General features: G+C 37.1%; 1 protein-coding gene across 6 annotated transcripts in view; it reads right to left on the bottom strand.

Annotated features, from left to right (window-relative positions):
• Window positions 1-12,247, bottom strand: part of LOC133295696 (uncharacterized) — a 47,236-nt gene that overhangs the window by 14,726 nt on the left and 20,263 nt on the right. For 4 of the 6 annotated variants that reach the window (XR_009749388.1, XR_009749389.1, XM_061494549.1 and 1 more), the window contains exons 15-21: window positions 10,148-10,255; window positions 9,899-9,974; window positions 4,207-4,343; window positions 3,933-4,092; window positions 3,659-3,838; window positions 3,401-3,517; window positions 3,120-3,275 (exon numbers count right to left, since the gene is read on the bottom strand). Coding sequence is in view for 4 of the 6 variants with exons in the window: in XM_061494549.1 (XP_061350533.1) it covers window positions 3,120-3,275; window positions 3,401-3,517; window positions 3,659-3,838; window positions 3,933-4,092; window positions 4,207-4,343; window positions 9,899-9,974; window positions 10,148-10,255 (934 nt within the window). In the remaining 2 variants the exon portion in view is untranslated. The remainder of the gene's footprint in view (window positions 1-3,119; window positions 3,276-3,400; window positions 3,518-3,658; window positions 3,839-3,932; window positions 4,093-4,206; window positions 4,344-9,898; window positions 9,975-10,147; window positions 10,256-12,247) is intronic. The other 2 variants (XM_061494550.1, XM_061494551.1) reach the window with 1 other exon arrangement.

Raw genomic sequence — 12,247 nt, 5'->3', positions numbered from 1 at the left:
TTCTGCGCTCTCTGGGTTCAAAAGAGTCAGTAGCATTGGTAAATATCTGGGCTCTTTTATCAGGCAAGGGCGAAATTTGAAATCAAATTATGCTGATCTAATAGATCGGGTTCGTAAGAAACTTGATGGATGGAAGCATCAAAGTTTATCTTTTGCGGGGAGAGTCACTCTGGCTAAATCAGTGATTGGTGTTATTCCCTCTTTTCATATGCAGAATGGTCTTCTTCCCACTTCTGTGTATGATGAGATTGAACAGCTTCAACGGAACTTCATTTGGGGTATTAATAAAGCTCATTTAGTGGCTGGGGACACAATGTATAAGCCGAAGGAAATGGGAGGTCTTGGTATTATCAGATTGCGTACTCAAAATGAGGCTTATATTCATAAGTTGGCTTGGAAAATCTTAACTGACAAGGAGGAACTTTGGGTTAAGATTTTGAGAGCCAAGTATGGCAGAGGTAAAGATTTGAGGCGTGAGATAAGCTCTAAGCCTTATGATTCTAAACTTTGGCGGGACCTTTCTAAATGTTGGAACAGTTTTTTAGCCGGTCTTCGATGGGAGGTGGGTGATGGAGAGACTATTAAATTCTGGGCGGATAATTGGTTGAATCTGGATGATAATCTTTGTAATTTAGCTCCTAATCACATTCCTGATCTGGAATTGCATAGAACCATTGCTGAGATCTTTCAGCATGGTACCTGGGATGTTCGATATTTGAAGCAATTCTTAAATGATGAGCTAATCTCTAAGGTATTTTGTGTTCCTGTTGCTTTGGAAGATAATACTGAGGATAAGTTAGTTTGGTGTCAGAATCATGTGTCCTTTTCCTTAGTTAAGGTTGCCTACTTGAACTTGATGAATTTTCAACATGCTCAAAGGAATGTTCCCTGGAAGAAGATTTGGGACTGGAAGGGTCCAGAAAGAATCAAGACTATGATGTGGCTGGCTTTTCTTAATAAGCTTCCAGTTAGGAGTCGTACATGCAAATGGAATGGGGGTCCTAATTTTTGCATTAACTGTCCAAACAGTGAAGAAACTCTTATTCATGTCCTTAGAGATTGTTCTCAAGCCAAAAGATTGTGGATAGATTGGTTTGGTAGAAGGGTCCCCAATGACTTCTTCACATTAGACCTACAGCCTTGGCTCATCAAAAATGTGAGTAAGGGTTGGAATTATCAAATTCATGTTGATTGGAGAGATGTTTTCTATACTACTTGCTGGAATCTTTGGAATTGGCGTAATCATCATATTCATGATGATAGTTTCCGAAGGCCAAGCAATGATAAGCGTGTCATTTCTGATTTTATTGCGCATTTAATTGAAGCTAGAGGTAAGAATAGAAGCATTCTTGGCAGCTTCCCTAATGCCCATCAGCCTACTAAATGGTGTCGTCCTGAACCTGGTCGGTTGAAGAATAACACAGATGGTGCTTCTTCCTTATCTAGGCAGCATGCTAGCTGTGGAGGCCTTGCTAGAGATCACAATGGTGCTTTTCTGGGTGGTTTCTCTTTCAGATTAGGTTTCTGTAATCCTCTTGATGCAGAACTCTGGGGTATCCTCAAAGGCTTAGAGCTGGCCTAGGGTACTGGTGCTAGGAGAGTGGAGTTGGAATGTGACTCAGAAATTGCTCTTAGCACTATCCAAGAAGGGAGCAATAATCACAGAAACTCTCAGGTTGTTTCCCGTATTCACAAATGGCTTGCTGAAGATTGGGATGTTCGTTGGGTCCACACTTTTCGAGAAAATAACAGATGTGCTCACTGGTTTGCTTCTAGGCATTTTGAGGATGATAATAATCTTATTGTTTATCATTCTCCTCCTTCTCCTTTGTTAGAGCTCCTTCTTCAGGATGCTTCTGTAGATCTTTTAAGTTCTCGCGTCGTGTAATTTTTGTTTTGTTTGGGGCTTTTGCCCCTCTTTAGTACAAAAAAAAAAAAAAAAAAAAAAAAAAAGAGGAGAGAATTTATTGATAGAAATGATGCAATACAAAGAAGATATAATATAAGAGCTAAAGCGTCTTAGCCAAGTAGTATTCCTTCTAGTCTTGCCTAGTATGACAACAATATTGACTTCCCATATATACCATGACCAGCGCTATTGCCCTTCTTAAATAAGAACTGGCAAAATCAGAAAATCAACATCCTAGTAACTAGCTCCTAAAATTAAGGAAAGCAAAACTAACTTTTTATCCTAATCAGAAATACTTTCAAAACAAAAGCAAAACATCCTAATCCTAATCTTAATCTTCTAAACAGAACAAGGTACATACTGATGGCACCAAGAGCATTAAAAAGAAAATTGCACACTTGTATTATTCACAAACTAAGGGAAACAGTCCTCTTTTGCTTTACAGTATACTCAATATAACAGTATCAACCACCAGAAAATTGACTCAATAACACTAACACACTAATAGAGTTATTGCTCCCTTTAGTTTTGTTCTTGGAATTGCATACTAAAACGAAAATGCATTAAACCAAGAACAATAGGACTAAAGGGAATTGACTCAATAACAGTATTATTCACCAAAAAAAAAGGGAGCAACAACTTTATTAGATACTCAATATAACAGTATCAACGGGGGCTATTGTTCTTGGTTTAATGGTGAAAATTGATTCAATTACACTAACACTAACATATTAGATACTCAATAGGGTAATCTAATCCTATCAGCATTATTCTTGGAAACCGTTATTGCTCCTGCCATGGCATCCTAAAGTAGTATCTGACTCAATTGATCCATCAGTATGTATCATCTCTAGAAAAAATTGAGCGTTGCAATCCTCTCCCTTGTTCTAGGAAAGAGGTCGTACATGTAGTTTTCATTTCACTAACACTTAAGCCTAAACCAAAGTTAATAGTAAAACCATTCCCCATTAAACCCCGACTAGTGAGATTGGAGCGAGGATAATCCTTGTATGCAGTCTTATCTTTATTTCCCGAATTTGAACCCGTGACCTTTCGGTCACGAAGGAACAATTTTCCAAAGGATCTGTGTACATGTACTTGCACAAGTCTAAAGAACAAGAACCATTAATGTCCATAATATAACTATATATACATGTTATAACTTTTTAAACAAAATGTAAAAATCTTTATCAAATTGGAGATTACATACTATATTACCCCCAATGACATGAATATCAGTGTAATCTCGAGTCTTTGTATAGTACTTCAGATCAGCCTCGTTGCAGAAAGCAGTCTTGATAGATAGATCTAACTTTTCAACCAAATAGGTTTTCCCCTGGCACATGTACACAGCACCTTCATATACCTGAATCAAGTAAACATGAATATACTTTATGAGGTAGTGAGAACAAGCAGAAGACAAATTACCCTTTCATGGGGAAAGGTAGGAAAGTCCTTTTTCCAGATATATCAGTAAGTATAAGTCACTACCTGAAAGAAAGCCTTGCTTTCCTCTATTTCTTCAAGGACTTTCTTTCTTTTCTGATCTATGACACTGTATCTTACACTTTCTATTGCTCGGATATTGACCACATGGGAAGGTAATTTCTGGAACAGAGAAGGTACCATGAAAAAACAAGAAAAATTAGTAATCTTACAATCTCCAAATATTTCATAGAGCTCAATAATGAAGAAGACAACTAGAAAAGAAAGACATGGAAACCTAATTTGTTCAAAAATCTCATATACCTCAGGACCAATGTAGTTCCATATTCTAGAAGAAGAATCAGATGAGATATCAGAACACAAGTATCCTCTAGCTTTTAGAGAAATTAAAACACTCTCTAAGCAAGAACCAAAATACTGCTCATCATACTGCACACTCAGAGGGTGTTCATGAGCTGCACAGACCAAATGTTGCGCAAGAACCTGAACAAAGCATGTCATAATAAGCATAAACCCCTCCATTTGTTAAAACTTGATACAAATAATCTTAGAAAAAAATTAATCTAAAGTTAAGAACCTGCTTGTTTTGGGAATCAACGTGACAGCATTCAATCGATTGTTCAAAAAGTTTCCTGGGATGTTTCATGAAGTATTGATCAAGAGGCCCACCAAATGCAACATAGACCGCAAGAGATGGTCTATCTCTCCTTCCACCCCTACCAGCTTGTTGCCACAAACTAGAAGTATAAAAGATTTGAAGCAGAATGAAAAGGAAATTAGATAATTGCACACAAAAGTAGCTATTAAAAAGCTTTAATTTGATATGAATATCAAAGCAACTGGGTAAATACCTTGCTATACTACCAGGAAATCCAAGATGCAGAGTGACATCAATTTCTCCAACATCAATACCCAGCTCAAGAGCATTAGTTGCAGCAACACCACAAATTTGACCGCCAAAAAATGCACTCTCTATTTTTCTTCTTTCCTGTCAATGTGAAGCAGCAGCCAATATTAAGTCTCAGGTGATCGGCCTGTTAATCAAACAAAACAAAAGAATGAACACTACAAATGGATTGAAATAAGAAATAGTCAACCAGAATTTAATTTACATGGAAGGTTGATTTTGCTTCCAAGCTTCAATAACACAAAAAAAAAAGATTGAACTAAGGGTAAACATAGAATCCAATCAATAATGCCAAGTTCCACATTAAGAACATTAAAATAAATGGTATATTCCACATAAGAAAGATTACAATAATATGCAGATAGAGTAGAAGGTATAACTCCCAACTCAATAACAACAATTATGTTTACATAGATCAACCGACGTCGTTGGGCTCTATCAAAAACAAAATTTTCAGTGAAACCATTTATAGGAAGCTCTTTTTAATGGTTTCTCTTAAAGTTTTCGTAGGTCCGTCCATCTTCCTGCATTTCTTTCAAAAGTTTTTTTTTTCCATTTTATACACTTTTGTCATTTGAGCTTATAAGTTATCATTTCATACGACCAAACCACCTTAGCAAAGTTTTTGTCATCTCCTCCTCAAGAGGTATTACTCCAACTTTGTCTCAAAAACTTGTTCCCAATCCTATATTTTTCTGTATGTCCATTTCATCATTCTAATCTCCACTACATTCATGCTTTGATCTAGTTGGCACTTTGTTGCCCAACATTCATTACTATGGTAGGATTTTCTTGAGTTTGATCGGCATGTTAGGAACACAAGTTATGAACTAAACAATTTCTCCATTTCATCCATCTAGTTTGAGTCCTGAGGGCAAGCCTCGGGGCAGCAGTAAGGACCAGAAAGTTATAGGTTTAAATCTGGAAAACAACCTCTTTGCAAAAAAAATGCAAGGGTGGGGTTGCGTAAAATCGACCCTTACCCCTACTCTCACAAAGTCAAGAAGCCTTGTACACTGGAGCTTTTCCTTTTGCCCTTCATCCATCTAGTTGGAATCATGTGATACATCCTTGTCAATCTCCCCATCACTTTTTAAAATGAATCCGAAAAACATAAACCTTGCAACTTGTGGTATGACACAATAACATTTTCGCTTATTAGTGAAGTGTATAGCTTTTCAACCATGCTCTGGGGCTGTTTTAGGCCATAAAGAGATTTATTTAACTTACAATCAAGCCTTTTATTTGAATCTTCAAAACCAGGGGGTTGGACCATATACACCTCCTCCTCCAAGTCCCCGTTACGAAAAGCATTGTTATCGTCCAATTGTCTTAGAACCCAGCCATTAGTGAGAGCTAGTGTAAGCATTATCTGAATGATAACTGGTCGTACAACAAGGCTAAATGTTTTGTTGTAGTCAAAGCCTAGCTGTTGGTGAACCCTTAGCAGCCAGTCGAATTTGTTAATGGTGCCATTTGGTTTCTCTTTGACCCTAAACACTCATTTTAACCCTATAGCTTTCGTGTTAGGAGGCAAATCAACAAGAGTCCAAGTATGGTTAGTCAACAAATCATTAAATTCGGGTTTCATTGCCTCAAGCCAAGGAGGACTAGCTAATGCTTGTTTACCAATTTAGCATATGCAATCAATTCATGCATGATCTAAGGGGAGATGCTTACATGCCATAGACAGAATTCTCCATTATCTTAAAGCTATGCCAAGGAGATGATATCTATTCCAAAAAGATGAAAAACTTTCCATAGAAGTGTATATTGATGTTGATTATGCAGAATCCATTACTGACTGAAGATCAACCTCAGGCTATTCTTTGTTTCTTTATGGGGATTTAGTAACATGGATCAGTAAAAAACAAAATGTGCTAGCTCGGTCAAGCATAAAGGCAGAATTTAGAACTACGGCTCAAGGTGTTTGTAAACTTCTATGGCTGAAAATTATACTAGACGCCTTGAAAGTGAAATATGAAGAACCTATGGAGTTGTTATGTTATAATAAATATGTCATTTGTATAGCTTATAATCTAGTTCACATGATAAAAGAAAACATATTGAGATCACAACCACCACATCAAGGAGAAATTAGATAGCAGGTTGATTTATGCATCATACATCCCTTCAAGACTTAAATTAGCTTGTGTTGACTGTAAGGAACCTTGGGATACACCACTCCGAAAGCTAGCTCAAGGGGTGGGAGTGCCCAAGGCCTTATAAACTTCATATTAGTTGCTCATTCAACCAATGTGGGACTATATATCTCAACACGCCCCCTCACACGAGAGCCCATTGGGTTTGAAGAGTGGAAGATGCAATAGACCCAGCCTACCTGTGCTAAGAAAGTCCACAAGAGAAAGTGGGGGGCGGCGAGGCTCTGATACCATATAAGGAACCTTGGGATACACCACTCCGAAAGCTAGCTCAAGGGGTGGGAGTGCCCAAGGCCTTATAAACTCCATATTAGTTGCTCATTCAACCAATGTGGGACTATATATCTCAACATTGACTAAGGGACTTAAGACTTCAATTAGCTTAAGTGTTGACTAAGGGATTTCCCACCGAGAGATTTCAAGACAACACTAGCAAGCATGTTAAATATTCATTCATCAAATTGAGAGTGCTAATAAATACAAAACTACCGTGTGTAATAAGGCCGAAGGTGGTTGAGCCACCACCATTAACTCTTGATTTTTTTACTAACATTAGTCTAAATATTGTAAACATTTATAAATGAATGAGAAAAGAGAAAATATTCAGATTCAGATTTCTAAGTATCATCTATTTATAAACGTAAAGAAGTGAGTACAGCACAGAAGATCACAATAACAACTTCTTAAGAACAGCAACAATATATCTGATGCCGAAAGCGCATAGAAAAGTGGCTAAACAGAAAGTTAGGATTTCATAAGAGAGTAACCCTCCGGTTCTCAATTTCTAATTATCAAATAACAAAATTTTCAGATTCAGATTTCTAAGTATCATCTATTTATTCTAAGAGTTGAATTTTGTTATTTGATAATTAGAAATTGAGAACCGAAGGGTTACTCTTTTGTGAAATCCTTACTTTCTGTTTAGCCACTTTTCTATGCGCTTTCGGCATCATTAATGATGCACCCGAGCTGACTCGCTTGGATTGGACTTTTTCATTATTTATTTCTTTCTTTAGGGAATTTTAATAATTGCTAATTATTTCCTTTTTGTTATTTTAGATTATGTTTGAGTGTGCGTTAATTGTGCGTTATCTCCTTTGATTGCGCATGATTATAGTTATTTACTTTTTTTGTTATTTTATTTTTGCCTATTTAAGGCTTGGAGAACCCTATTGTTATTAAGTTGTTTTTGGTTAAAGAAAATTAAGAAAAGAAAAATAGCGTTTTCTCGCAATCCTTGTGTTCGTTCTTATTTCTGTTTAGCCAATTGGTTACTGCTTCGGCATTATTTGGTAATCAGAGCTCTGGTTGTCACATAAATGGCTGAACAGAACAATGGCGGTCGAGGTCGAGGTCGTGGACGACGGGGTCGAGGCGACGGCGGCGGTAGAGGGCATGTTAACACCCTTAACGACGACGGCGAACAACCACACATTGACATACGACACACCATAATTGTAGCAATGGCTGCTACATTGGCAGAACATGGTAGGCGAATTCAGGAGCTCGAACAACTATTTGCCCAAACACAGTTGGACGAGTCAGATGAAGGAAGGGAATCTGAAAGATCATCTCATGAGGAGGAAAGGAGCAAAAACTCATTCTGGAATTGGAATGAGGAGCGACGAGGACGAAGTCAACCTCGAAATCAATCCTTTTTGCTAATATTGGGGTGAAGATTGAGATCCCGGAATTCGAGGGCACCACTCATACAGATGAGTTTATCGACGGGTCACACCGTCGAAAAGGTCTTTGACATCATAGACTTGACAAAAGACCAGAAGGTCCCGATCTATGATGAATATGATGACGAGCAAGATGATGAGAATCCTATTATGGATGCTCCAATTTATGACGAGTTCCCTATCTATGATAAGTATGATTGGGAGCAAGACGACGAGAATCCAGAGGTGGAAGAAATCTCTCGTAGTGATTCCGATGGGAAGTCAGTTATTAGAAATTCTAATATCTCTTACAAAGATAAAGTTCTACCCATAGATATCATGCAGAATGATCCTGCATCCAAGAAGTCTTTAGTTTGCAAGCAGTATTATGAATTTGGGGACAACGAGCATAACAACCTTATGCTCCATGGAGATAAAGATTTAGCTTTTGGTAAAAGCTTAATTGGAGATCGTCAAGGGCAATGGGACTTGCTGGTACATCAGACAAAGTTTTCCTACGACGGATCACAGATGCGATCATTGATCCAAACTACAAATGAATATACCAAAAATATCAAAGAATTGCATTTTCAAGTCCTAATCTTAATTAGGAAATTTGGTGATATTGTACCAGAAGAGTTACCACCTGAAGAAGTTCATATCAATGAAGACGAAGCAGATTCGAGGGCGAATCTTTTTCAAGTGGAAGAGAATGATGCACCCGAGCTGACTCGCTTGGATTGGACTTTTTCATTATTTATTTCTTTCTTTAGAGAATTTTAATAATTGCTAGTTATTTCCTTTTTGTTATTTTAGATTATGTTTGAGTGTGCGTTGATTGTGCGTTATCTCCTTTGATTGCGCATGATTATAGTTATTTACTTTTTTTGTTATTTTATTTTTGCCTATTTAAGGCTTGGAGAACCCTATTGTTATTAAGTTGTTTTTGGTTAAAGAAAATTAAGAAAAGAGAAATAGTGTTTTCTCACAATCCTTGTATTTGTTCTTATTTCTGTTTAGCCAATAGCTTACTGCTTCGGCATTAATATCCTAGGTCCTGGAGCCCATGAAAGTTCTATATGTTGTATTTTTTGTTGGATAGCTAAAGAATATTTTTAAAGATCATTCATGCCAAGTCCCTAACAGTTTATGTTCACAATTCACATTATATATTGTAAATAATCAATTCAACCCAAAAACTTAAGCTATTAGGTGAGGGCCTTTTTAATGGTTTATATTAAACTCTAACACGCCCCCTCACAAAAGAGCTCATTGGGCTTGAAAGGTGGATGACGCATCAGGCCCAACCTACCTGTGCTAAGAAATTTCACAAGGAAAATGGGAGAGGGGGGTGAGGATCGAACCCGGGACACCGAGGCTCTGATACCATGTAAAGAACCGATTCAACCCAAAAGCTTAAGCTATTAGGTGAGGACCTCTTTAATGGTTTTTTTTTTTTATATATATATATGTTTCTATTTATCCTAGCTTACCATGAGATAAGTAATAAAGCCAGGTATAATCTATTAAATGAAATATATAAATATTGGCAATGATAAAGGTAAGGAAAAAGACCAAATATGAAAATCACATAAAGTAAGGAGTTTACTAGTGATTAAATCATAGTCTAATTTGTTCCTAGTGCGCAATAGCATTTTACTTCAGCAATTTGCAGTCCTCAAGTGTATCAGTTACATGAACAAGGTATTACATTACACATGACAATGCTTATAAACAAGAAGATAACTTACATGCGCAGACACAAATTAAATTTCTATTTTAAAACCAGAGAAAAAGAAGTAAAATTGACCTCTGCAATGTAGCCTCCACGATATGCACATATAGAATCCACCAGATGGGGGGCTGTCTCATGAAGAATCTCGCGTCTATTTTATTTACAGCGATTCAATTGCATGAGCATCTTCCATTTTTAACAACTAAATAGCAATAAACTTGAATTCCAAAATGGATCAAAACCAGAATCTAGGAAAAACAAACAATCCTATCACAATATTGATTCTACTGAACTACACAAGTACATGAAATTGATTTGACATACGTATATGATAAAACAAGCTCACAAAGTTTCCGTGATTTACAAAATGTGATGCAACGAAGACGATGCTGAACCATTTCTGCAAAAAGGCGAGAAACATCCACAATTGGGCTGCAAATTTAACATGGCACAAGACATTTAAAATAAAATACTTAAAAATACTACAAACCCTAGATAAATGTGCACAATTCTTTAAAAAAAAAAAAAGGGAAAACTTCCAAAAAACCCCTGAGTTTTCTTAATTATCACTTACCCCCCTCACAAAATTTTTGAATCATTTACACCCTTATTTAGATTTTTTTTTATCGCTTACTCCCCTGACTTAAATTTTTTTTATCACTTAGGGGGGTAAATGATAAAAAAACTTTAAGTCAAGGGGGTAAATGATTCAAAATTTTGGGAAGAGGATAAATGATTATAAATAAAGTTACAGGGGGCTTTTTGAAGTTTTCCCAAAAAAAAAATCATTATTCACCACTCTTCATTTCTACACAACATGTTAAGTTGATATAATGGTATGCACTAACTCTAATTGTTAGAAATAATATTGTATTCAATAGTATTGTATTTTTATTATTCTGTTATTCTAGCAGGTTATTTGGACTTGGCTCATTAGGTCTTTTAACCTCTTTAAATAGAGGACTTTTGTATAGTTTAATATATAATTGAATACAATACATTCATACATTATAATTTGGTACCAGAGCCCTTTGTTCTGGGAACTATCGCTTCCGCTAAAACCCTAAGCCCACTGCTTAGGCATTCTCTCCTTCCTTTACGCCGTGCGTCCCTCCGGCTTGTTTCTACATTGTTCACGCGGGTGTACTGTTCATTGATGTTACTATTCGCGCGACACTGTTCATCGTGTCCATACAGACACTGTTTACCGCTGCCCCGTACAGACACTGTTCATCGCCTCAGTACAGACAATGTTCACGTCGTCCGTACAATCACTGTTCACACGTCCGTATTGTCACTGTTCACGCGTATTTTTCCGGCCATTCCAAGATAGATCAGCTCGCCTTCCTCTCCTCTTTCCAGATCTGGTCTCCGTTCGTTGTGGGTCCCATCCGTTAAGAAGATATCGGCGAAAAACACATTGTTTGGACATCTTTTTTAATTATTTTTGTGCGATTTCTTGTGAGTTTGTTGTTTCTTGTTTTTATCTGGTCATCTCTTTTATTTTTGTGATGGAGGGCTCAAGTAATGCGTCCAAAAACACTACTGGCGTCATCTCCAGTACTACCCCATTCATTACAATGATGAAACTGACCGGATCTTCTACTTACAAGACCTGGTCTACCTCAGTTAAGATCTGGTTTACGGGTCAGTGGTACGGAAAACATCTCACAACTAAGTCTGCCGATATTTCAAAGGATCAGACATCTGAATGGGAAAAGGATGATGCTCAACTGCTAAGTATCCTTTGGCAGTCCATTGATCCGACAATTATAGATATTTTCATCCCTTTTGAGACCTGCTATGACGTAAGGGAGGAAGCTACAAACCTCTACACCAATGACATTCAGCAGCTTTATTCCATTGTTTCTCAAATAATGGAATTGCGCAAATCACCAGAATCTCAAATGGAGACTTATATAGAGACTTTTTTAGTTTACACACTGATCCATTTCCTTTTTCAAAACCAGGTGGAGAATCCATATAGGCCTCTTCAGGTAAGTCACCATTTAGGAATGCATTCTTCACATCTAACTATTGCAGAGGCCAATCTAGGTTGGCAGCAAATGATAAGAGAACTCGGATGGTATTGACTTTAGCAACTGGAGCAAAAGTCTCGTGATAATCTATCCCACGAGTCTGCGTGAACCCCTTTGCAACCAATCTTGCCTTGTATCTGTTGATGCTATTATTTTCATTGAATTTTATTGTAAACACCAATTTGCATTCTACTGCCTGTTTTCCCTTTGGTAGGGTCACTATCTCCCAAGTTCCATTTCTTTCTAAAGCATTCATTTCTTCAAGGACAGCATCCCTCCATTTTTGATCATTGAGAGCCTCATGTATATTTCTCGGTATTTTTGTACTATCCAACATAGTATTGAAAGCATGGAACCCTCGGGACAACTTTTCATATGAAATATG

This window comes from Gastrolobium bilobum, unplaced genomic scaffold (genome assembly GCF_033153095.1).
Source record: "Gastrolobium bilobum isolate Gb01-03AN ecotype WA unplaced genomic scaffold, APGP_CSIRO_Gbil_v1 utg793, whole genome shotgun sequence".
Lineage (NCBI taxonomy): Eukaryota > Viridiplantae > Streptophyta > Magnoliopsida > Fabales > Fabaceae > Gastrolobium > Gastrolobium bilobum.
This window is presented reverse-complemented; position numbering and strand designations above follow the sequence as displayed.